The sequence below is a fragment of the Pocillopora damicornis genome, chromosome 2, assembly GCF_964200805.1.
Source record: "Pocillopora damicornis chromosome 2, jaPocDami1.2, whole genome shotgun sequence".
Lineage (NCBI taxonomy): Eukaryota > Metazoa > Cnidaria > Anthozoa > Scleractinia > Pocilloporidae > Pocillopora > Pocillopora damicornis.
In genome coordinates, this window is record NC_142671.1 from 20,217,459 (window position 1) to 20,244,272 (window position 26,814).

General features: G+C 36.0%; 2 protein-coding genes and 2 long non-coding RNA genes across 16 annotated transcripts in view; 2 read left to right on the plus strand and 2 right to left on the minus strand.

The window, feature by feature from the left end:
* Nucleotides 1–971: 971 nt before the first annotated feature.
* Nucleotides 972–15,893, minus strand: LOC113680241 (fibroblast growth factor receptor 3). 2 transcript variants are annotated; one of them, XM_027197259.2, is made up of 13 exons: nt 15,242–15,893; nt 14,928–15,005; nt 12,028–12,411; nt 7,815–8,210; nt 7,219–7,383; nt 6,857–6,967; nt 6,300–6,478; nt 5,652–5,774; nt 5,186–5,256; nt 4,792–4,832; nt 4,549–4,645; nt 4,050–4,155; nt 972–3,380 (listed from the first exon to the last, which is right to left on the minus strand). In XM_027197259.2, the coding sequence occupies exons 1-13, from the start codon at nt 15,321–15,323 to the stop codon at nt 3,198–3,200; spliced, it is 2,016 nt and encodes a 671-aa protein (XP_027053060.2). In that variant the 5' UTR covers nt 15,324–15,893; the 3' UTR covers nt 972–3,197. The 2 variants fall into 2 exon arrangements, with proteins under 2 accessions (XP_027053060.2, XP_027053061.2); XM_027197260.2 differs by having other exon boundaries at nt 7,815–8,207; nt 15,242–15,699.
* On the plus strand, nt 3,289–20,706 carry LOC113680244 (uncharacterized). 2 transcript variants are annotated; one of them, XR_016183750.1, is made up of 3 exons: nt 3,289–3,394; nt 13,960–14,019; nt 20,568–20,706. It is a non-coding gene; the product is annotated as an uncharacterized LOC113680244 (long non-coding RNA). The 2 variants fall into 2 exon arrangements; XR_016183749.1 differs by lacking the exon at nt 20,568–20,706 and adding an exon at nt 16,467–16,605.
* On the plus strand, nt 9,062–10,132 carry LOC149050265 (uncharacterized). Its single transcript, XR_016183744.1, has 2 exons — nt 9,062–9,261; nt 9,460–10,132. It is a non-coding gene; the product is annotated as an uncharacterized LOC149050265 (long non-coding RNA).
* Nucleotides 20,707–21,166: 460 nt separating the features above from the next.
* The window catches only part of LOC113680240 (fibroblast growth factor receptor 2), a 31,332-nt gene continuing 25,684 nt past the window's right edge, over nt 21,167–26,814 (minus strand). For all 11 annotated transcript variants that reach the window (XM_089196721.1, XM_089196726.1, XM_089196716.1 and 8 more), the window contains 7 exons: nt 26,459–26,569; nt 25,971–26,155; nt 24,733–24,855; nt 24,523–24,634; nt 24,211–24,307; nt 23,240–23,345; nt 21,167–22,656 (listed from right to left, as the gene is read on the minus strand). In XM_089196721.1, the coding sequence (XP_089052847.1) occupies nt 22,543–22,656; nt 23,240–23,345; nt 24,211–24,307; nt 24,523–24,634; nt 24,733–24,855; nt 25,971–26,155; nt 26,459–26,569 (848 nt within the window). In that variant the 3' untranslated portion in view covers nt 21,167–22,542. The remainder of the gene's footprint in view (nt 22,657–23,239; nt 23,346–24,210; nt 24,308–24,522; nt 24,635–24,732; nt 24,856–25,970; nt 26,156–26,458; nt 26,570–26,814) is intronic.

Below are 26,814 nucleotides of genomic sequence, written 5' to 3' on the forward strand. Positions count from 1 at the left end.
TTAGGTCTTCAAATCTCAGCACAATGAACACTTGTTTCCAGAGCTAAGCTATTTTCTTAGTCGACGTGGACTGGGCACCAAATCCAATTCAAATGAAACTTAGATACATGGCGGAAGTTTTCCTGCAGCAAAGCACTTTCTGCTTCTCATTGACACAAGGAATAAGGTCAGTTGTTGGCTCGTGCTGTCTTGTATTTGTTAGATTATTTATGTAACCGAAGCGTACTTCTAAATTTAGTAATTCAGTGGACAGATTTAACTGATGAAAAAAAAACATTAATGGTGTTTTTCGGTTGTTCATCGTTCAGTGTGCGATATCATTTTCGACTAAACTGTGATGCATGGTCTCGGTAACGAGAGTATGTGTTTACATGATTGTGTTAACAGTGATATAATTTTAGTCGTAGCATTTTTCGCTGCGCAGAGTGAAGTAAATACGAACATTCTGCAAAAGTAGTTTGCAGGATCCGAGACTGAAGAAGTTTCTTTTCTGAGGATTAAAAAATTAATCAGGGAACGTGAGAGTGGCAGGGCCAGGCTTCTGAAAAGTTCACCATAATATTTCCTGTTTTTCAACTTTATGTGAAGCTTATTTTTCGTCCAAACTCTCAGAGAGCAGACTTAAAATTTTCAGTTATCTTGGCTTAAATAAGAGTTTTCTGTTCCTCAAAGGGTTTTTTAAAAGTCCCAAATAGAGGTCAGTTGAAATATTTTTATCTGTAGAGGAGGAAAATGAAGAAAATTCTATCTCTCTGTGTCTTTTTGTGTAGGAATGGTTGTTATTTAGTTCAAATTTTTGTCTTTTTCCAGCCATGTATACCTGAATGCTCGCTCTGGTCAAAAAAAGATGTTAAATGAACAGGGGTGAATGTAGTTTACTGCTTGAACTGATTCAGAGCCAAACACTTGTTGCATATTGATACTTGCAGATTTTTAAGCAATGCCATATCATCTTAATAGGACTTAAAACTAATGTTCAAAGCTTTTCAAGCTTTCGTTTAATGAATGAACACATAGAGGTAAATACAGGGAAACACATTTGGAAAAACAGTAATGTACAGCTACAATTATTTAAACCCATGAAATTTTGATCATATACGTGATAAAATTACACCATACAAAATTATATAACCATACTTTTGATCTGTCAAGAGTGATAAAGATTTAAACAAAATAATAATTGATTTAGAGAAATACTGATAGTTTAATTGATTATCTCTTTACTGTTAGACAGTGATGTATTGGTAATTTTTATCAAAAATTAAATTTTGCCATTTCTAAGTGAATTTGATGGGGTGTACTGCTGAGCACTAACCCTGTTGTAGATAAAATCTGTTTATTTGGCTACCCTGTTTAAGGTACATGTATAATTGAAGATACTGCAAAATTTTTTATTTCCAAAGAAATTTTATAACTTAACACTGTCCTTGTTAGAAGTATTCTAGCAACTGGTCATAGGATGAGGTATTCTTTGAAAATATTTGGATAATATTCATTTGTTATCTAAAAGAGTAAACATTGTCATAAAAAAATGCTGAGATATTTGAATTGTGCAATACTTAAGAAGAATAAATGACTAGCTCAGTGATCTAGGACCAAAAAGGACACACACTTTAACTATTAAATGCTCCTCCAAATGCTATTAATTATTTTCCACAAACTTTGACTATAAATCTTTCCTGTAACATGTTTTGAAAGATGACAAAGTTTGGGAAATTTGAACAATAATGATATTAATCAAAACTAAAAAAAAAATTCTTGAAGGTGATTGGTTATCACCAGCCCAATTTGAGCACTGTAAACATCTGGCTTGTAATTGAACACTGCAATAGAACAGTTGATGTCATGCCTGTGTTCGACAATAGTATGTGTCGTGTGTGCCGTCTTTGGTTGCACATTTCGCTGAGTTAACTGTTGTTTTTTTGTTAGTTTCTTTCTCAAATTTTGTCATAGTTTTGATTAATTGGTGTCAGGACTTCATGTTGTCTAATTCTGTTTGTAATCATAAATGTGACCAACAATTGGACTCCTGCTTTGCAGTTGTCCATTTTGTTAATCACTCTTATAATTATAGACCAAATTGGATTCCAATGAGTCTGATTACCATTATGAATAAGGTTACAGGACTCACTGGAAGTTAACATGTTAATGATCACTTTTTTGTTTGGTTTCATTTGGGACTAACTCTCTATTTTTACTTAAGATATTTACAAGAAATGAACTCATATTGTTAGACACACTTACCTGTATTAAGTGTTTCTAAAACATTTACTCAATACTCAAGACTGACTGAGAGATGTACATCTAAGTTTTTTACAGAGGAGAGATGAAATTTATCTGGTCCTAACATTCTGATGCTAAATGAGTCTGGGTAATTATTTGATGGATGATGGATGATGGACGATGTCTTGTACGCTTACATTATATTCCTTAATAAATAATATCTGTCTTAACTTCCATTGCTTTAAATAACATTTTTACAGTCACGTTAATCCTTCTTTAATCATATTTAGAGGTATCTAACGAAAGGATACTTCACAATTAATTTTGGTAAACTTGGTTTACTTTGCTTATGGTGATCTAGAATGAGTTTGGTAAGAGGTGAGAGTAAGAGATTATGTCTCTGCATTAAAATCTGTCAACCTTTTGTTAAAGAAGTCAACTTGAAATTTATAGAAAGATTGATGTTAACACTTAAATCTATATTATAGCTAACTGAACTTTTGCATTTGTATAAGATCACCACTGCAATTTTGCCAATTGAGGTGCTACATTGTATCTAAAAGTGTTTGTTCTACAGCAAGACATGTCAAATGTGTAGTAATTTTGAAGAGATAATTATGTGATTTTATCTTACAAAGCACCTTGTCTTCTTAATTTATAGGAAAGATATTCACACCTGAGTGTGATCCATGTGGTTCAGCATATCTCTGTTGTTAATTTTACTGAGAACATGCCCTTGTAAGGGAAATCTTTGGGTCAGATTGTACCCTCTTCACTTGCCATAGGTTATTGATGAGTCTTTCTTTCTAATTTGATGTAGTTTACAATGAATTCTGCTTCCTTGTGGGTCATTAAATCAGGCATTATGAATTATCTTGTGCAGCCAGACATTTATTTATCTTCTCTGAGATCCTCACTGGGTTGTATTTGTTTCAGGAAGGGGAGCAATGGTAAATATATAAACCATCTTTGATTTAAGAGGTCAACTGAAGATTTGTGTCAGAAAAAGGGATGTCCTTTCCTTCACTTCCCTTAATTGCCATATTTTCATGTATGATATTTGCTTCTTGTGGATTTTGACTTTCAGCTGTTTGGCCAGATTCCATTTCAACTTCTGCCAAACAATCAACTGACTTTGCCAAGACCTCAATGTACTCCTAAAAGTTGCAAGGTATGATACATCATCAGTAAGTTTGTATATCATTTGAAGTTAAAATTACAATACAGTATAGTTTTTATCATTTCAATATTACTTTTTCCGTGGTATTTTCTTAATTAAGCCTTTCCTTTGTTTAAGTGCTTTCTAACCAAGCATCACATATGAGAACAAAAACATTAACAAGTGCCACATCTAGGATTGAGGAGCTTGGTTGGGAAATGTAACTAAAACGCTGTTGAGAAATAGTTTTGTCTGAAAAGGCCTTGGAAATGTTTTCCCTTGAAACAATATTTTCCAGTTTGAAATAGTTGTACTCTTAAACTCAGATCATTGAAGTTTTTAAGAATGTAGATCAAGTTAGTGTGAGGGGAGATCCTATATTTTTCACATTCACACCTGGATTAGACAGTGAATGATGTCTTGAGCTTGTCTTCACCTTACTCTTAACACTCCTCCTCAGTGTCATCATTGCTAAGGTCAATGTCATTGTCACCAAAATTATTGTGATTTGAGACATGGATGTTTGACTAAGATTATTATAGTGTCCCATTTTATTACCCTTTGTTTTGTAATCAATATAATTATTCTCTACATATCCATTCCCATAAAAAAAAAAAAGATTAAAACCAAGGTTAAAGTTAAACTAAAACACATTCATATTAAATACCTGAGATGACTCAGATGAGAGAAGTTCATCAAGCTGTTCAGTGAGCTCAAAAAATTCAGGACGGCTTTTAGCATTTTCACTCCAACATTTTACCATTATTTTATAACTAAAGGAGAAGATAAAAGCTCATTATAAACAAGATTTCATAGAATATCATCAGTATAAGACAATAATGAAATCAAGACATCACAGTTATCAAAAGCCAAGTTACAAGATCTCTGTCTTGTGACAAAATGGATACCTCTCTAGGGTAGACACCCAAGGCAGAACCCACAGCCAAAACTATGAATGGCTCAATTAATTGCTCACTTTTTAGAAAAAGTGAATTTCAAATACAAAAGGGAGGTTGTTTGGATTATTTCAAAGTGCTCCATAGATTCTGTAACAAGCTGTGCAAACTGTATCACTTGATCATGTGACATAATTAGTGTTTAGTTTAATAGTTCTATAAGAATGATTCTGAGTTTTAAATCTCGGAATAGGTATGTATCAAACTCACATATTATCAGGACAGTTAATTGGACATTCCATTCGGTATCCATTTTTAAGTATTGTAAACAGCCTTTCAACAGGAATTCCAGGATAAGGTGTCCCACCTAGACAAAGTAGAGTTAAGAGTTAAGATTCAAAACAGGGTTAAGATTAAAAGCAAATTCTCATATATTGTGGTTAAAAAAATGCTGAAATACTGGCCAAAGTTCAGAGAGGTTTTGGATAATGTTCTTATGTATTTTATACCTACCAAGGGTGAATATCTCCCACAAAATGATCCCAAATGACCAACTGAAGAAAAAAAATAGTCACAAAAATAAATCAGAGTGCACAGTTGTAGGACTAGGCCCTCTGCTACCATCAATAAAATGGGTACATTTGTATGTTAAATTTAATTGGTGAATTGAAAAAAATAGGTAAATTGAAAAAAAATTGTCACAAAAATAAATCAGAGTGCACAGTTGTAGGACTAGGCCCTCTGCTACCATCAATAAAAAGGGTACATTTGTATGTTAAATTCAATAGGTGAACTGAAACAAAATGAAAAAAAAATGAATGAATGTCATACAAATGACAAGAGGAAAAAATTAAATAATTTATCAAAAAAAAAAATAGATATATATTCCATGAACCAAGTATCTTACACATCAGTCTTGACTGTATACTGTTGGTCAAACAGTGCCTCTATTGCCAGCCATTTTACTGGAAGACGTCCCTGAAATAGAGATGAATTAAGTTGCATTTTTCAATATTTTTTCCATAACTGATCAAGCATCGTAACTACAATGAAAACTAATTGCATAAATTGTAATTATGCATGATGAAAAAACAATCAATGTTTACTAGATGTTAATCAGGGTAAAGTTAGTTTTGGTTTTAAAACACACAATTTAGTCTCAGACTGAAAGTTTGTAATTCATGCGAGTCCTATGATAGCAAAATGCATAGCATAAAAATGCACAATTTGTCATACACTAGTCAAAGACCTTTTTTCAATAGTATAAATCTTGTGTGATTTCTTATCACTGTAAATAGCTTATCAAGACGTACGGCACAAGACTATTGCTTCTATCTGTTTAAGCCTTCTGTGGAAAATATAACAACACTTACATGAGTTGTTCTCCTGTAATAATCTGTGTTGCCCAGATTTCTAGACAATCCAAAGTCTGCTATTTTAATGACAAAGTCTTCAGCAATTAAAACGTTCCTTGCAGCTAGGTCCCTGTGTATACACTACAGAGTAGTTTGAGGGAAATGAACACCAAAAAAATGTTATAAATATTTCCTGGCATTATTACGCAAAAGGCCGATGTGTTTATGCCTTTAACTGAGTTTTGACAATATTTTTGTGTACTGGTAGTATATAATACTCTGACTAATTTATTGTGGCTGTGTCAAACTAAGATGATTTTCTTTTTTCTTAAAATCCATTTTTTAAATGGATGCCTTAACACATCTGGGAAGAAACAATTTAGTTTACAAAGGTTCTAGGATAGAATAGTTCTATATTAGTTTTAGGTGAATGAGCCTTAGAAGCCTAACAGTTAATCTAAGATATTCTTTCCTTGTTTGGAAGCTAGTAATTGTTGTAATCAACTGTTGTGAATGCTTTCTTCTGTTCAAGTGAAAAAAATAACTACAGAGAATTAAAAAAATAGTTGAAATTACCTTAAAATCAACAAATTGTGTAAGAGTCAACAATCATACTTACAAGGAGTTTCAAAACAATTACATGGATGATTTTTAATGACTAGTTACCTTTTTTGAAGACAGGTAACTCATTCCTCTAGCTATTTGATATGCAATTGATAACAAATCCCTAAGTGTTAACTGAGCTGTAGTCTTTCCATTGATGTCTGTCAGAGAGGGTCGATTATCACGAAGAAAGTCACGCAAGTTTCCATGTGGACAATACTCAACAATGAGATATAGGGGACCTAAAAGAATGAAATCTCAAATTGGCTACAAAATCACACAATCAGGAAACAATAATTGATCACAGTTTTCATTTAATTTTTTATTGGCATACATGCAATATCTAAAAAGTTAAATTTAGCATTTTCCTTCTTGATTCTATAGCTATTGTTTTTACCTGCACAGCTCTCTCCATTTTCTTAATAACCCTCTACATGTAGCTGTGCAGTCAGGTAGAAATGAAATAATTGTGATGTTTGTGATAATAATTTGATAAAGATGTAGGATGCATAATTTGAATCTTATGATTTTAAGACTTGAGATTGTTTCCCAAATTAATTTGATTTAGATTTTTGATTTTCTTCTTTCTTGAACCATGATATATGGACAGTTACCATTACCTTGTACAGTGCAGGCCCCAAGAAAGTTCACTATGTTCTTATGACTTCCTATTTCCTTCATAGTTTCCATTTCAGAGATCAGATCAGACAACTCAGCATCAGTGGCATTTTCTATGAAACAAAGAGTTACACAGTTCAAACAAGTTATATGATTTTACCACAACTTGGTCTAAAGATTATTTTCAAAGCTCATCAGAAATCATCCAGCAGAAGTTTCAATTAGTTTCCTTTTGTTTTCAAGGCAAACTTTAAATTTTTTAACAACAGTGAATGGACCACCTGTTCATTTAGTCATGAAAATTTCAGTAAATCTGTAAAGTTTTCTGATAATCCATAAATGAATATTAAAACTAACTACCAACCTTTCAGCATCTTTACAGCAACAGTACAAGGTGTAGAAGTATTTGGCAGTTGAAAAGCTTCTGCCTTTGCAACATAACCAAATGCGCCTTCCCCAGCTAGATCCTTTATAAAAAGCATTTCTCTAGGAACCTCCCATTTTTCATCCAATGGATATTCAAATAAATCTGAAATAGATAACCATCAAAAATTGTGGTTGAAATTAGGCTTGAAGTACTTTTCTAGATTAGGTTATGAAAATAATAGCAAGTATGGTGGATCTTCTTGTGAGCATGAAGACAACCAGTATGCAGTAACAACATTCATTGCAGTGTAAAGGAATGACCTTAAAGGTTGTTTGGTTAGACCACCTTGGAGTTACTTCTAACTCCACCCCTGTTGCATATGTTTCCACTGCTGAGGCATTATAATGGGTGCCTGATTGTCTGCTTGTGGGACTTATGATTTGGTTCAAAGGATGCCACTCATGTGAGGGGTAGATCTTTAGGAATGGTTGTGCTCGGTTAAGGTTCCTGAGCAACCCTGCTAAGGCTCAGCACACCTGAAAAGTCTCAACAAAACCACCTTTAACATAATGGTATTAAAAAAATAGGTATACCATCTGCATATGTTACTACAGTTCCACCAGATGCTGATGATGATAGCTGCGATCTGTAACTACTGTTTCTCTTGTGTATCAAGGGTAAAAGTGAGTCTCTTTGTGTGGATGTTGTTAGGAGCCCATTCCGAAATTTAACTGATAAGGGAGGTGTACCATCAATCTGTTCTTCTGGTGAGTCAGGTTCATGGAGGATTATTGGCAATCCTTGATTTTTTGGTTCTTTTTGTCTCCATTTAAAGAAAAAGACAACCACAGCCAATAGAATAACACCTACAAATGCTCCTATGCAACCCACAATGACTTTTATACGCTGGGTTGCCATGCTTTGACTTGTAGACTGTGTTGTAAGAGTCCTGGAATCAACAGTTTTTGGTGTGCTAGTAGTATGAACTGCTGGAAACAGTGAAATAAAAAATGGTGTTTACTTTATGTTAACAATAAATGATTTTTGTCGTAATAATTTATAAGAATTAAATATGATAAACATCCTTAAGTTATAGCTTCTGACAAGCAACTACCAGTATCAGCCTCCATTTCCAAAACAAAGTCAGATGCAGTTTACTAGGAACACAAACTTGAAACCTAAATGAACAGTGATAATTTAGTTACTTACAAGTATTTGGTATACCTATAATTCCAGGATTTATCTGAAGTAATCACCAGGCTGGATGCCATAGAAAGCAAGCTTGATCTATTAATTAAACAGAGTAAGGGTAAAAAATACCCTGAAGCTGTTACAGATTCCCCTACTCCAATTTCCAAAAAGGAGGTAAGCCTTAACTGAATAGAAGAGGCAAACTTCAGACAAATATAAAATGCTTAAGTCTAATATCCAATTATTGACATTTGTCCAGGAAGCTTAAGCCAGCAAGGTTAAATTTGTGTTCCCCTTTTGAGAAAGAAATTACAAGATTAAGCAGATATTGGACCTGTATCAAGAGAGCACTCTTAATTACATGAACAGTTCTATTTGAGTCTATACATCTGTGTTAACCAAATGCTCAACGAGCATATACCTGACACAAGAATAGTTAAGGGTATAGCCATACAAAATGTTTTTTCTTGTACTTCTAAGCAGTAGTAATTCCTTTGCAGAGTGTTGAGTCCATTGGGGTGGAGAGTGATGAGGAAGATTCCGACTTGGTAATTTTTATTGTTTGATATTTTGTTTTGTGGGTTGATAGCCAATAAATTTTGTCTCTTCTTTTACCCAATACTGCCTACAATTAAAGACAATCCTTTGGTTGTACCTCCCCAATCCAGGTCTATAATGGAGTTCAGCTTCTATCTCTTAAGGCACCCCCAAAGGAGCCAACACGGTATGCTACCAGGTTGGCTGGGGTAGTGTTTACGAAGGAGGAAATGTTAGCTGGTATGGTTCCCCCTTTGAATGACAAATATGAGAGGACACCACTTGATCCCGAAAAGATTTCAATTATTCAGCGTAAGTGTTGTCAATTAATTATCAGCAAAATGGACATGAATTAGTAGTTGTGTTGAGATGAGGTTGCAGTTTTGGTGGAAGTGAGTTTGAAAGTCTGTTACAAGTCCACAGATAGTACAATGTACTCATGAAGATAATGAAAAGAATTGTATGATGAATGCCATGACCCACAAGTTCTTTAATTTTTTTTCCTTCCAGGTTGTATTGAAAGGAGATACTCCGCAAAGACAACGAATAAATTGTGGCCTGACATTCGAAGGGCTATCAACCAAAAATGCAACGATTTGAGGAAGAAACAGACGCAATGATTATGATTATTCTTAGATACTGTATTTCCTCAAATTAGCACCCAGTGGCTCTAAAAGTCACCTTCCCCCAAATAAGCACCCACCCTCCTAGGTCATGATATCAAACAAGCGCCCCCCCCCCTCCTCCCTCACTTTCTTAAATAGTAGAGAATAACAAGGAAAACCCATTTCTAGCCATGGTTTTTATAACTTTTAAGCTTCAAGTACAACAGAATCCGAAAATGTTAATAATTTCTTAATAAGTGCTCCCCTTGATTGAGTGACCTCTTTCTAATTAGCACCCCTTCTTCAAGCCAGAATATGAAATAAGTGCCCAGGTGCTTGTTTGAGGAAATACAGTACAGCTCAGAGGTACTTGGCCCTAAATTTTTAAAATAAAAGTTGTGTTTTGTATTTGTTTTATTTGTTTGGAATGGCAAGTCAAAAAGTGATTGCTTAATAAGACATTCAAAAGTTATATAAAATCAATGTTTAAATAGTGTTTTGTTTCCTTATGGCCTTTTTTAAGTGTTAAAAGAGGATAAGTAATTCTCATCAAGTAATAAAAAAAAGTTCTTTCTTCAGTTTTTGATGTTTGGTTCAGTATTTTATTTTAACTTACTCTGAGGTTTGTTTTGGCCATGAACCTATTGTCACCCTTGTTGTCTACACCAAGTTTACATATCAAACCTCCACATCCATTCTTAAATAGTTAACATCTTCGGCAGTTTAGTTCATGCTTCACCCCATAAACTATCTTTCAGTTTCTGCTAATTTTCTTGTCAAAATTGGAAGGATCTTTAACATTTTTGCTAAGATCTTTAGGGATCTTCAAAATGTTTGACACGATCTTTGAAAATTCAACAAGATTGTTAAGGATGTTGGCAGGAAAATAAAAGATCCTTGAAGATCTTGGCAAGAAAATGAGAGGTCCTTGAAGATCTTAGCAAGAATTTGAAAGATCCTTAAATACTTTTCAAAGATCTTTTAAGGATCTTCAAAATTCTTGTAAAGATCTTTGAAGATCCAGACAAGATCTTTAAGGCTCTTGGCAGGAAAATAAAAGATCCTTGAAGATCTTAGCAAGAAAATGAAAGATCCTTAAAGATCTTGACAAGAATTTGGAAGATCCTCAAAGAATTTTCAAAGATCATTTGAGGATCTTCAAAGTTCTTGTCAAGATCTTTGAAGATCCAGACAAGATCTTCAAGGATCTTAACAGGAAAATGAAAGATCCTTGAAGGTTGTGGCAAGAAAATAAAAGATCCTTAAAGATCTTGCCAAGATCTTCAAAGATCCTTGAAGATCTTGACAAGATCTTCAAAGATCCTTGAAGATCTTGGCAAGAAAGTGAAAGATCCTTGAAGATCTTGGCAAGAAATGAAAGATCCTTAAGGATCTTGGCAAGAAAATGAAAGATCCTTAAGGATCTTGGCAAGAAAATGAAAGATCCTTAAGGATCTTGGCAAGAAAATGAAAGATCCTTAAGGATCTTGGCAAGAAAGTGAAAGATCCTTGAAGATCTTGGCAAGAAAATGATAGATCCTTAAGGATCTTGGCAAGAAAATGAAAGATCCTTAAGGATCTTGGCAAGAAAATGAAAGATCGTTAAGGATCTTGGCAAGAAAGTGAAAGATCCTTGAAGATCTTGGCAAGAAAGTGAAAGATCCTTGAAGATCTTGGCAAGAAAATGAAAGATCCTTAAGGATCTTGGCAAGAAAATGAAAGATCCTTAAGGATCTTGGCAAGAAAATGAAAGATCCTTAAGGATCTTGGCAAGAAAATGAAAGATCCTTAAGGATCTTGGCAAGAAAGTGAAAGATCCTTGAAGATCTTGGCAAGAAAGTGAAAGATCCTTGAAGATCTTGGCAAGAAAATGAAAGATCCTTAAGGATCTTGGCAAGAAAATGAAAGATCATTAAGGATCTTGGCAAGAAAATGAAAGATCCTTAAGGATCTTGGCAAGAAAGTGAAAGATCCTTGAAGATCTTGGCAAGAAAATGAAAGATCCTTAAGGATCTTGGCAAGAAAATGAAAGATCCTTAAGGATCTTGGCAAGAAAATGAAAGATCCTTAAGGATCTTGGCAAGAAAATGAAAGATCCTTAAGGATCTTGGCAAGAAAATGAAAGATCCTTGAAGATCTTGGCAAGAAAATGAAAGATCCTTGAAGATCTTAACAAGAATTTTAAAGATCTTAGAAGATTCTCCAAAGATCCTCGTGAAGATCCTCAACAGGATCCTCAAAGGTCCTCATGAAGATCTTTAAGGATCTTTAAAGATCCTTGAAATATTTTCACCAGGGCCAGCAAACACTTTGGCATTCTCATTCTCTGTAAGGATCAACCTCCATTGCTTTTATTAGCAAGATTGAAGGTTTAGGGTTATATAACCATTTGCAATCAGAAAAGAACAAAATCCTTGTATTTAACAAAATTTGTACTACATACCATTATAATACCAAAAACAACTCAACCAACCTGGATCCAAAGTTGTGTTAAGACTAAGCAAGGCACTTTGGTAAACTCTTCCATAAGAGTTGCATACAACACAGGAATACAATCCCACATCAGTTTCTGTGACATTGTGAATAGTTAGGTATGAAACATGTAAGTTTTCCTTGTCGTCAGGTTTGATACTGTATTTTGAGTTTGAAACAATGCTTGTGAAATTTCCAAAATCAACATCAAGTTTATCTGCAGATGGTGTGTTCTTCCATTTTATCCAGTCAATGTGGGGGACAGTTGCCAAACTGGCTTCATTGTTTGTTTGTAAGCATGTAAATTTTGCCAGACCATTGACTCTGACGCTGATGTTAAATAGCTCCTCTTGTGAAATGCTTGGTACTAAATGGCTAAATGTACCTATAAGAGAGTATAATTTGATTAGTTGTTAATGGTACTAAAATGAGATGTTCATAGAAGTGGCAGAAGAAAATTGATACCATTGTTGTGTTTTTAGCATTCAAAGACAAGTTCTACTTATCTCCCTTAATGGATTGCTTGTCCATCACAAGGAATGATCAAGACATAATTTCCTATAACATTTTCAGTATGATGTCAAGCAGAAAAGTGATGAGAATAAGGAAAAATATCAACAAGGGGATTATTAGTTGATCCAATATCAAATTCTCCAAAGTGACATCACAAGATTAGTTTGGCAGATAGTAAGGAAAATTATTAAAATGAGATCTTGAGAGTGAAAGGGTTAACCTCAAGCCTTTCTTCAGGTTTCCCTGACAGTATGCTGTTGTTACTAATTTAACTCCTGTGCCAAGAGTGACGTTGCAAGAGTTAAATGTCTTGTCAAATGACATATGACATTAAATCCTGCCAGTGCTCAAATCTGAATTTTTTTATCCAGAGTCTAGCACACAACTCGTTTTGCTTTTCTGTCTCCAACTGCGCTGAGAGAAAATTTCGCTGAAAGTTAAATCTTGTGTTTTTTTTGTTCACCTTACTTCCTTGAATAAGCATCCACACTCTAATAAGTGGCCTTCCTGAACTGATAAGCCTCCATGCTTTAGCCCATAATGTCACACCCCTCCTTCCTCACTTTCTTAAAGAGTAGGGATACAGGGAAAACCTGTTTCTTTTGCCACCCTATTTATAACTTTTAAAGCTCCAAAATCAGTGAAATCAATAGAAGAGAATAATAAGCACCCCATTTGATTAAGTACCCTCCTTCCAAAAATAGTGTCCCTCATTTAAGCCAAAATTTTTTATTACAGTTTATCTTTTTATTTTAATTTAACAATTGGTTCACAGCTGTGGAGAGTTTTGTTTACTTTAGATTGAATGTTGGATATTGTTGGTGAATGTCATTGTTTGTGTTAAATACCATTTTGCAAGCAATATTCTTCGTTTGTTTTGAGGGGCATGCTGAGTCATTCTCCCCTACTGTGGTTAGAATGAATGGATGAATGAGTTAATTAATGAACCTTAATCACTTCAAAACGGAAGCATTTTTTTTAAGTCGCTTCATTATTTTTGTGTTTTTTTTTCCTATTTCAAGTGATATTTATCAAGAGTCTGTTGTGATGTTGGAAGTGTGGAGGTTGATAACTGTTATCAGTTTATTTTATGACAACACTCAAAAACCTCAAAGCAGTTTTACAAAGTCTGTGGAATCATTGAGACATAAATTATTGAGCAACAAAGCTCAACAAATAAACCGAAAGAAGTGAAAAAGAAGCTATTTTGAGTTGGAAGAATCCAAAAGACATTCAATCTCCCCTTCCCTATGTTTCTAATGCAGTCCAGATTTTCCTTGATGATAACTGGTTTTAATGTACTGGTAGCTCTGATGATCAGAGAAGGTGAAAAAACAAGACAAACGCCTTTTATGTGTCCCACAAAAAGCCACATTAATTTACAACAGAAATATAAAGTCTCTTTTTTTTATGCCCTCAGGTGATTATTCAAAGGAAGTAGACAAAACGGGAATGAAATTAGGCAAACAGGACATTTGAGGTAATTTCTTGTCGCCTATAATATTTCAGTTCGACATTTGCGATTGTCTGTCTTAAAATAAATAACATCGCCGGCTGATTTTTACCATTGAAGTCTTTTACATATTAAACAAACCACCACTGAGCTTCCCAGCGAGATTACAGGTACTCTTTGTTAATGTATGTATAAAGGAAAATGAAATGATGACGCCGATTGACGACATTAAGTCACTGCCTTTAAGAGAAAGCCTCGATTTAGCGGGGCCAACGTTTTGATTATATGGCATTTACGAGGAAAAGCACTTAAGTCTTATTTTTCTAGCTCCATCAAGAAAAAGGTTTAATTTAATTTTTACGAAGACGCCGCTGATACGCTCCTATGCAAATTTAATCCAACCTCATCAAAACCGTGTTTGCTTTAATCTGAACGATGTGAAGGAGATGTCTCAAAAGACGAATTCGGCTCCGCGGGTTTGACATTAAACAAACTCGCCACGATGTAGAATTAATGTTCTATTCAAATCATGTCGTGAGAAGTACATTTTGTCTGGATAACACTGTCATTTTCATTAATCAGACTGAGCAACTATATTTGCCTACAATCCTCAAAGACGATCTATATAACACAGCTGCGCGGCAAGTTTCGTGTAACAATTGTAATTACACTAGGCCTAGACACTTCTCTTTTTCCTGTTTTAATCTCATGCACTTCAGTTGAAAACGCGCTCTCCTGCAAACGAATGATATGGAGTTGGGACTGTTCTATCAGATCTCGGAGCGCACGGTCCGGAAGCTGTTCCAATCGTTTTTGATGTATACGTAACGATTTTAACCCAGCTGCACTTAGAGTTCTCGGGGCGGCTAATTACGCTGGATTGTACATTTCCCTCTTAGCAGTATTATTAACATGATCAAACACTTGCAGCTTACAGTTTTGGAACTGAACGTCCCTGACGCACAGCCTGTGAAATTCGTGGCAGGTTTTCCCATGAGCAGGTTGTGCGGTTGCTACCGAGAAACAAATGAAAAGAATTGCTGTGTCACAATTATCAGTTTAGTGTGAACGAAATTACGGCTAAATTACAGCAGTCCTTTCACTTTACGCACGAAAGGTGTGATCAAAAGAAACGTGCAAATCTAGGGAGTATTCCAAAGAAATAAATGGGCTTACATAAACCATGGAGAAATGTAAACAATAATAAAAAGTTCTTGACTAATACCGCTTTTAAAAGGCCAAAATTCACCTTTGAATTGGCATCCGACGAACAAAGTGATCCAAAGCCAGACTAGAAGTGCGTTAGATTTTAATGCCATTCTAGGTTTCATTTCCCAGTCTCTCGTCTCTCACTATCTTGCCATTCTTTCTTCGTTCTAAAAGAAGTCTTGTGACGAATCTGGCACATGTAAACGAGAAGAACGGCTGAGGTTTGCGCTAAATCTGTCGTCTCCCGTCTACGATCGTGCGGCGATCTAGTTTCAGTCGACTGTTACCCCCGCGTCACGTAAGCACGTGTCAATATTAGTTGAAATTTATAATACAAAAATTCTCATGTTTGGATGTCTGTCTAGATAAACAAAAAAATAAGAACGTTCAGAACCAAAATCAGTTGAGAATTCGGCGCAGATTCTAAGAGTTCGCTTGCACCACAGTTATTGCTAACACCTGATAAAATGTAATTTTCGAGAATTGCATTGTTCTGAGGTTACTGCACGTCCTTCATTGGGCATTTGGTAGCTCAAGGCAAAAAGCGTAAATGACGTTAATCTCTTCTGAAAGGAACCGCTTGAGAGGAAATTATTTTACGACGCACCAAGAGGATTTTGCGGTCTTTAATGAACTATTTTGTTTTCTCAGCTTTCGGAGCACAGGCGCTTGAGTTCCCACGGCTGGAAAACGCAGAAACGCAAACGAGATGAAATTTGAAATAAATTGTTGATAGCAACGCAGCGTGCTGCGTGAACCTCACGGGCAAATATTGTTAATGGCCAATTAGTGAAGCTTGACAAAGTTTCCTTTTCACTTTTTCTTATGAGCAAAGCAAAATCATGGTTTAAGTTATTGGGGATTCAAGCACGCCAAAGAAGGCAATGTGCAGAACGACATTTCAGTTCCAGAGAGAGGGAGCAGGTGACACGCACGCCATTTTGTTAATAGGCGATTACCATGGCAAGGCGTGCGTAAATGGAACTCGTGAATGCCAAGATTGATTGAAGTGGTTTTAGAAGTGCTTTTTAGATTTGTTTTGTTCGTTACTGCGCGTATAAATTGACTTTCACTATTCTAAAATACCAGATTGTGTGTGTGTATGTCTCAGAAATGCGTTCAGAGGTGTTCACGGTGAAGGAGTTCTTAATTTCCCAAGTTGACAGTCGTTGAACGCGCGAAAGTCGGTTGTTTTAGAATTTTTGAAGAGGTTATTTGCAATTTGCGCTAATATTCCAAATGTTTTATTTTTCTCTTTCAATTAGTTAATGTTTTGGGTGTTGCGTCTGCTGGCTCAACTTCCAGCAGGGATTGAAGATGATTTAAACTAGGAAACCTAGACCATTAGACAGACCATCATGTAGATTTTGAAGTTAATACTTGGTTGTCTTGGGTGTAACGAGAGATAAGAAAAAATTCTTTTGTTTTTAGGACTTACTGATTATCGATGATTTTTTAAAATGTTTTTTCCTTTCCATTGCAAAGTGTGTGTGTTTAGTCTTTCTTTTGTAAATGGGGCTTCATATTGTGTAAATAAAACTAAGAAAATACCCTTTTAAAGGGTTATTATCGTTTTGTGTAGTGGGTGTTCTCCAAGCCATAAAAAGCTTTAGATTCTGTGATGGAAAAAACTTTAAAATAAAAAAATGAAACCTGTGCTTCTGAGATTAGTTACTGATTTCTTGGAACTAATCAGGGTCGATAAAATACGGTCAGTAAATTTACATGCATACTTGATACGTGACGGTCTCCTTAGTTTCATACTTTTTTTTTTGTTTGTTTGGTTTTTGTTTTTATTGAGATTTTAATTATTCTGGTACATTTACAATTACCTCAAGACTGCAGGTAATACAATACACCGCTTCAGGATTTCTGAATACATACGCTTGATAAAGGGCACAGTTTTAGTCAGTCGCCATAAAAGATTTCCAGTGCTTCAATTTTTTTCCAGGTTTACACGATTTCATAATCCCTAAAGTTTAGATCCGTCTATGTAGCTTGCAGATAACAAGGGTTGAGTCCAAACTTGGTCAGATGTTTTTTTCGAACGCTCTAAAAGAGTTGCCAGTGATGGAGCTGAAATGAAGGTGATAAATTGAAAACAGAATAAATTCTTATTACTCAATATTGACTGAAAGCGTTAATCTGTGACCCCAACAGCCTGAAAGCTTGACGGTAAAATGCAATTACATAATTGGATCGCTGAGTAACACCTCCCCAAGGCACGGGATATTGTGAGGTCACTGTGACAAAAGTTTCCTTTGACAAAAATATGATATCCTATATCAAATTTTATCCTGTAAGAAAAATCGAAAAATCGTAATTTTGGGGGTGGCAAAAGATTGTCAAGCAGGTGTATTGCTAATGGAAAAAAATCTCAAGATACTCCGTAAAAAGATTCGATTCAATAGCTCATGCACTTGTTGTCACTCTGCTAGACAAGTCTACTGAACTAACCTTCAGTTCCTGAAGGGAATTTTGAAATCGGCCACGAGTGCTTCCTTCATTTGACGCGTTGGAATTTCTATTGGACTACTTGTTTTCTCTAGTCGCTTCTTTGCTTTGGCATTTAGAGACTCCACATAAACAGGACAAATAAACGTTACAAAATGGCTTATTTTGTCACTGTGAGACTCTTTTATTTCATTAGCGGATGGCTTGTCTTTCCGACAGACAACTGGGAGAAAGCGTGACATTTGTCATAAACCCCTTGAAAACAAAATCTCCTATGCGAAAAAAAAATTTTGAAATTGGAGTGGTACGATTGGAGTGAATTAACATTGTACTTATGGTTGGCGAATTTCCATGATACGGCATGATGGCCTGCTCATTCGCCAACCAATACGGAGCAAGTGTTAGTCGGTGATTTGTCTTAATTAAATACTTCGGTTTTGGTTGCCTCTGGCAAAATTATGAGTTGTTTACCAATGAACTGTCTTCAGTAAGCTGAAAAAAGAGCTGTGAGAAGAATAGTTGGTCACGTTTTTAGGGATTAATAATATTCCTCTTGTTTATTTTATGAGTTAAAATACCGGGTTGATTTGAGGGAGACACTTGCCCGTGCTATTTTTATAAATTTTAGTCTACCTCTAGGCGAGGAAGCTTTTTTCACACGCGTAGAGTTTCTTCCACGAAAGCGGAGGATCAATGTTGTTGACACCTTTGAATTATGTTGAATTGCTTTCCGAGCTCATTGCGCGGGTTATTCCCATTAGAGACGGTTCTCGGTTTTCTTTTAACCCTTTGTATACCAAGGGGGGTGGTATTTAAATCTCCCCGTTCAAAACGTCCAAATCACAAAAAGCCTCAAAATTCGCCCAAAAACAAGCTCGATGGAAGAAATCCTCGAAAAAACTAATTAACGACTTTATGTAATTTACATTGAAATGTAGTATTAGTTTCCAGCCCCTCAAAGTGCTCTTTTCAGGCCGCCCGAATGGGGTCTGTATTTAAGTGGCCATATATGGCCACTTGGTACGCAAAGGGTTAAAATCTAAATATAACTCCTTCATCGTTGTTCATCCACTCAGAAATTAACACCACAATAGATTTGCCAGCTCGGATAAGTTATTTCAATTTGACGTAAACACTTGAGGCAGGTCAAAGGCCACGGTTTACGTGCAGCTTGGTGAGGCTTGTAACACGAAAGGGAACAAACTATGCCAATAGTTTACGTTCAGATCACTTTGAATGAATTAGGCATATCTTTGAACATGCACAGTTTTAAAAGGAAAAGAAATCTGCGAAACATCTAGTAGAGTTACTAATTTCATGCCAAGAAACCTCGCCTTGCCTGGTTCGCTCACGCATTCCTATGACCAAAACGTGTTTGTGACCGTGTTGACGGATTTGGGCAGTAGCTAACCAATCATCTTTGCTCACCATCTGATTCAGGGTCCCAAGGTGGCCACGATGAACCAACAGGTGTAACACGTTATGTTCATCATGTTTATTAGTCACTTCAAAATTATTATTCTACTCTATTCTAGACTTCTACTGAACAATTCAAACTAAAATTAGTGTGCTTCGATTTCCTGAAAATTTTTTTTATTATTGTTATTTTTTATTTATTTATTTATTTATTTTTATTTTACAACATGATACTTGCATTAACTACATTTAGGTTCCTTTCACGGGACTCTCTATATACATTGCGTTACACTACTTACTTACAGTATTCTTAAGATACAATAAATATTTATGCTACTTACGCTGTTCTACTTACACTACGTACAATGTGATAATGCACACCTATTTAGACTCACTAAGAGGCACATCATTTACTCACAAAAAAAAGAGAAACTTATTCACAAAAAATTAATAGCTACGAAAGACAAAAAGCTAGTGAGTGGGATAGATAGGAGTAAGAACTTGAAAAAAAAAAACAAAAACAAAAACAAAAGTACAGCGTTTAGCAAAAATTGATTTTCAGAGGCTTAAGATCAGCATGAGGAGAGCCTGTACGCAAACTATATAGCAATTATAGTGTAGGAAGTATTTCGTCCCACGTCTGTTGAAATTTACTATGTGAATCAGTCACGATAGATATTTGTTTTTCAACCCATTTTAACTTTATAAGGGGGTTACTCTGCTGAATTGTACGTCAGTTTCTGTAAGATTACAGAAACTGGCCAAAGAGACTTGAACACTCACGCCCCAATAACTCTGATCTTGCGCTTGAAGGGTATTAAAAGAATCAAGCATTATTAAGCACTACCCTAGACCCGCATGTGACATTTAAGATAATTGTTTGTTTGTTTGTTTGTTTGTTTTGGGGGGGTGGGGGTAGTTTGATATGAAAATGCTTTTCGGCTGGAATTATTTTATGATTAAATTACCTGATTGATTTAACAAAAAGACACTTGCCCATCCTAGTTTACCCCTAGGAGGTGAATGCTTGTCTGAGACCGTCGCAAAAAACAAGGGTATTGTTCAAGGTTATTTCTTTTAGCTCAGATGCAATTACGAAATACTGCGCATGCGTGACGCTGTAACTGCTGCCCAGGAGACTGGGAGGCCGGGAAATGGGCGGCCTTTCTGATCAGCGGAACTAAGAACTATCACAAATAATCCACGTTTTAATCAATTCTTGAATTATTTCTTAGAAGTTATTTGGTAATACGTACTCACTTGGAAATGCAAAATTTGTGTCTTCTAATCCGAAACTAACAATGATAACAAATGACAGTTGAGGCCGTCAATTGCAAAGACCACCTATCTTTTGCGCGTCCACTCTTTTGCTCATTCCAATATCCGGCACCCTCGCACAGGTTACGTGGCCGGCTCAGAGCCGTTGCTATGGTACTGATTTTCATGATGGTGTATGAATGGAAGTGCATCAATATCTTGATCTTTTGTCGCGACAGGATCTTGCCAACCATCACCATCATATAGCAGGCGAGTGATGAGTGCCACATACAGCGGGATCGTTTTGGTAACGCCAGTAAGAAGAGTGACTCTTCCGCACTTCCTTCTTAAAGCGCTTGAATGAGCTGCTGTAACTGCCCTCAAAGATATTTGGTGATGTGATCTAAACCACATTTTAATCCCCGTTACTGATAATTGCATAATTACAATACCCCGCAGCAACCTCGGGCAGATTTGTTAAATATCGAGACTACCTCTCACCCTCTCGTGACTTAAGTTTCTACTGAACTCGTGCAAATTGGAAGATTTTCTACGCTAATTGAGGCGAATTCATTGCGATTGTATATGTAATCGCATGGGCCCAAGGGCAGTTATGACTTAATTTCAGTGCGTATATTCAAAGTTGTTCCAAAATTGCCCAAGTCGCAAAACCAACTGAAGATGTGGTTTTCAGTGCTAGAGAATTGAAGGGAAGGGAACTTTTCACTATTTCAATCCCAGTACTTGACTCTTCAGTTTTATTGATACCGTCAATGAAGAAAGAGAAAAGAAATAGATTAAAATGAAACAAAGGGAATAGAAAAAAATACATAGAAAATTGGATTATTTCTTTAATAAAAGTAATCATTCATAGAATGTAGATACATCTGTATGTTGAAACATCCCCATTCATCTGAGAATGCTTCTGTTACTTTTATACACAACTATTACTTGGTCTTGTTTTTGAAAAGAAGAAAACAAGATTTGTTCTGCTCATCTTTCTGGCGGAACTAACTGATAGACGAATACGAATATGCTCGATTAAATTGAGTGATTTTTGTTTTGATACTAACAAATTTTAAAATTATTTTTCACGAGTTGATGGTTTATCAAGAGAATATTATCTGTAGAATTCCTCTTGAGTTCAAGAACTGCATAGAAGATTTTTCTCACTCGCTAAAGTCGGCACAGTTTTATCATTTCTGAAAATCTGTAAGCCAATCTCTTACCCTAAATCCTTTAATCCTTAAGAGTGACCAGCATTTAATTTCTCCTTACAATAATACTGCTAAACCATTCATTAAGATTATGAGCATAAAGGAAATGATCGCCAACCTAAGAAGCTTTGATCTTTAAATAAATTCTCCTTGTCAGTACCATAAGAAACTTATGGAGAAGAGTATGGAGAATATGGATACTGATGTCGAGGTGTAAAGGGCTAAGGCTGGAATCTCGCTTCTATCAATAGCGTAACTTTCTTTGAGGTAACGCACAGAGGAAGTAACTGACAATGTTCATTAGTTAGAAAAACTTCTACTTTGTTGTCTACTGAAGGTGGCTGAATTTAAGATATTTCCTGAGAAAAATTGTTTGAACACTCATTGAAGTCCAGGGCACGAAGTTTGTTCAGTAGGCAAGTTTCTTTTCACCCACCAAAGAACGGGGGGTTTCGAGTTGAATGAACAATTTCACCTCCAAATCGTTTCAAGAACCACAAAATTGTGCCATTCTCTATGAAACGCAGGACTGTTCCTGAGGGTAACTTGGATGTCGAAACGTTGTTTTTCCCCAGAACATGTTACCTGTAGAAACAGGATGTTAATTTAATTATTTGATGTGGTTTTATGTCTCAAGCGCGTTTTTCAACGGAGATAAAGTAACCTTGCAGCACTTTAGTGGATTATAAGATGATAAATTCCGGGCCTTAAAAATTATTTTTCTAGCCAGCATTTTCTCCACGCTAACCGGGTGTTTTCGCGTTCTTATCCACGGCTTGCTTGAAACAACTTCGTGATAGCCCGTATTGTGATATTATGGTTTCTGGGTCCTGATTTTGTCTCTTTGTCCGCTTCCTTTTTCCTTTTACCGCCATAACCAACTTTAATATTTGTATTATACCCTTGTGGTTAATCCTCTGGCGTGGAAATTTAGTTGCAACCACCATTAAAGAGCGAGATGTAATAACAATCTAGTATATGAAAGGGTCGTTTACTGCTAGCATGTAGACTCTGGCATTATTCCAGTATTTTCATCAGAATCGTCCGTTATAGGTGTTTCCATGTCGTGAGCCAGATCGTCAATGGACTGAGCCAGTATTTGCAAATACTCCTGCAAAATTACAGAACCGTAGCGACAGTCAGCATGATACCAACGGTTCAGTAACGATAACAAAGAAACCTTTAATTGAATGTTTTCATGATGGAGCTGCTTAATTGTAATCAACTTCAAGTTGTAAGGAAGGAACAAAGTTACATATACCTTTCCAGAGCATTGAATAATAAACTTTTTATTGCAGTGTAGATAGCCAAGTGACTTCTAGGTCGTATGTTGCCAGATAATAATCATTTGATAAACATTTATTACTTTAAGATCCCAGGACATTATGAACTTATATTTGTTTAGACAGCTTCTTAGATGTACGCACGTGAATTTGATATGCCCTCGTGTTGTAATTCCCCGCCTAGATTACATAGGTAACGGTCTTGAGTTACAGAGGGTCAATTTTAGTTTTAGGTGCATTCTTCCAAAGAGAATCACGTCCTTCAGGGGGCGTCTTGAATAAAAAATTGACAGGTTTGAAGATCGTTGTTGCATTCCCCCTCTCCACCCCCCTCAAAAAAAATGCTTAGTAAAAGTACCTTTAGCCAAGCAACCACCCAATCACTTCGAAAGTGAGTAACCTGATACTTACTTTGCTCGTCATGCTTGATAACATCGCATCAAAGTGTTTTCTTAGATCTGTAAACGATTTTCGTTGGCAGGGGGTTTCATCCCAGCAATTCATCATAATATCATATCTGGAAAATCGATGTAAAATAAGAAAAAATTTATCATTTCAAGGTTATATTCCTCTAATGCACTCCGTAGTCGCTGTCTTAACCTACAGTTTAACATGTAAGTTTGTGCTTCCTGTTAAAGGTTGCATTTCTATGATTTAACCTTACCAACGGTTGAACTTTTGCAAGATGTTCAACAGAAATTGGGGGTTGAAACTCCATTTTCATGAAGTGAAACATACCAAACCACCAACATGGTGAGGGGGAAAACTGCTGAATGGAAATGCTTGAAAAAATTCATAGATAAACGTCCATGACAGTATTGTCGTGATTCGAATCGCGAAGCCCTCGAATTTTTCAAGGCTCCCTAACTGAAATTGCCCAAACTAAAAAACTTCAGTTCCAAAGATCGCTACTCTTCTTCCTCTTAATCTTTTAAGTAGATCGCTCGAGGAAAGTTGATAAGTATGGGATTTTCCTCTAATATTAGCCTTGAAACTGACTGAGCAGGAAACAAGTGTGCCTAAAGCGACATTGTCACATGAGTCCCCTTTCCGGTTTAATGCATGCCAATTCAATTACGTTGTCAACAATGATCAAGAGAACAGGAAACACTTAACTGTTTTTTCTTACAACTTCCCGAGTGGATTACAAGCGGCAGCTGTGAACACCACCAACAAACATGATCTTGGGTCATAGAGGACTTCCTGTGTCGTAGTCGTTACAACCTTCCCGATTCCTGTCTTTCAGAAGGACTGGAGATTGACCAAGAGATTGAGAGAGGGTGAACCCTTCCTCCGGATTGAGATCGAACGCAATATTTTGGTTTATTCTGCGAATATTTACGTTTTTCTTCGAATAACAATTTAACTGTAATTAAACTTACATATCTTCTGGACAATTTTGAGGCTGCTGCATCCGGTAGCCAGACTTCAATAGATCGAACAACTTTTCTATGGGTATTCCTGGATATGGAGAACCACCTGAAAAGAGAAATTTCCGGTTTAAGTTGTTGTCTTGTCTTAGACCATTTACCCACGTCTAGAAATTCAAAGGTGATATTGAAGTGTGCACTTTTTTAGTTAAGTGGTAAAACGATATACTTCTTTGCATAGAAATTAAAATTGGAAGTACACACGGTATCAACCATTTCTCGTTCATATCCTCACTCAAGATGTTAACTTAAAGATGGCCTTACCGAGGGTAAAAATCTCCCAGAGCAATATACCAAACGCCCAGACGTCACTTTGTGTTGTGTAAACTCGATCAAACAATGCCTCGATGGCGAGCCATTTTATTGGTAGCCGACCCTGCAAACAAAAGACATGTTCAGATACCAGAGTTATTACATGATTCGTTAAACAAATTCACAAAATTGCAGTTTGTAAAGATAACTGTGAACACTTACATCGGTAGTTTTCCGATAATACTCCGCATCTCTCACATTTCTTGCCAGACCAAAGTCAGCAACTTTCATGATGTAATCTTCTCCAACAAGAATGTTTCTGGCAGCAAGGTCTCGATGAACACACTACATTTATAGAGAATTCAAAATGTAATTAAAAACTTTTTTCGAAACTTTAAAAAAAGACTTGGACGTTAAGAAGAAGTAAAGGGGAAAACTGCTACTTCGCCTGCGCTTACTAGTACTGTCATATAACCAAACCCAAACTGATCGCAACTGCCCATCAGAAAAATGAATTAACTCACAAGAAATTATCAGAACTTTAAGTTAATCAATGTTATGGGTCTTTAACGCGAAAAGGCTGGTTGTTTACAATTGATAGTGCGAGCTTTCAAGACCTATAATAATATACCTATAATAATAAGTCAGTCGCAGACCCCTTGCAAGCCTCTCACCAGCTCGCGTTCCTTTCCCGCGGGCGATGAAACGCTCGTGTGAACCCTTTCACTTCCACAAGTGATTAGGAAAGAATTTCTCCCTACATAACCAATACCATATCAAGCGGAAGTGTGATGAGAATAATGGAAAATACTTCAGGGTATTCTTTGTTGATCCAATATCAAACTCTCCAAAAGAACAACATCAAACTATATGCAGACAGTAAGAATTTGTAATGAAATCTTGGGAGTGAAAGAGTTAGAGCGCCAGTGATTAGGGCGACAAGCAGGCTATCTTTGGTCAGAAGGAGGTGTCTAGTAATAGATATTCAAAGATGTAAGGGCTAAATCTGGCCTTTAAGAAATGTCCAGGCAATGGAAGGTGCCCGTTACCGAAGGATCGGTTCTGCCAGTTTTCTCCGTTAAAACCCAGAATTGTTATTTTTTTCCTATGAAGTATCACTTAACGAGTTTTAAGAATTACAAACTCGAAAAAGTCAACTACTATTATGAGCCAAGGTATAATTTGGTGTTAGAAATACAATGTAAGGAGTAGTTAACTTTTGGATGGTTTAAGTATTCTATGGATAAACGAATATGAAAGCGATCTTCTCAGGAATGAACACTACTTAAGCAGTAGTGAAAATAACTCCTGAAAAAAATTCGGCTTGCACGGGATCTGACGCCATGACCTCTACAGTACCGGTGGAGTGCTCTGCCAACTGAGCTGTTAACATATATGATTTTCATATATTTACAGTCATTTATATGGATACAATTTGTTTCCGGATTTATTTATTATACCTTTCTTGTTCCCAAGTACTCCATTCCCCTCGCTATTTGGAAAGCATATGAGACGAAATCCCTTATAGTTAAGGAAGGACCAGAGTGACTAAGTGTGTGTTGTTGATACTCAGATGGTCTTCTTTCTCTCAGAAACTGTCGAAGATTCCCGTGTGGTGCAAACTCGACAACGACAAACAGAGGGCCTGAAACACATGTAAGTAAAGGTCTTAACCATTCTTTTAAAGACATAACATATGCAGTTGATGAATACCTGCTAGGGCTCGGTGTAGTGTTGCTGCGATGCGAATGCATGTTGATTCCGATACGAGATTCAGGGCGGTTATTGATTTTCATATAAGCATAATCAAGGGAAATTTTGTTTTTTTTCTCTTTTTACTTCATGGAGAATTGCCAAGGATTCTGTGCACTTTTCAAAACACATTGAGGTTGTTTAACTTTTGCAACGAATGAGAGGTTTAATTTTTGGAAAAATAGGTATGCCTTACCGTTTTGCGTGCAAGCACCTATCAGGTTGATAATGTTCTTGTGTCTTCCAATTTCCTTCATTGTATCCATTTCAGACAAAAGGTCTGCTAATTCGTTCTCAGTGGCGTCAGCTGTAAATTACAACATTTAGAGGCAAAAATATTATTATCGCTTCAGCTTTGGAAGTAACAAAAAGCTTGACGTTATTTGTTGCTAAATTGAGTGTTCCACTTACACAAGGAGCATGTTCATACGTTCTCATCTTATCTGCTTAGCACTTTGTTTAGTGTAAGTGCTGCATATTGATCTCAAGGAGAACTTAGTAGTTGATGAGAGTTTTTTTAATTCGCACCAACTTTTTGATGGAACATTCATC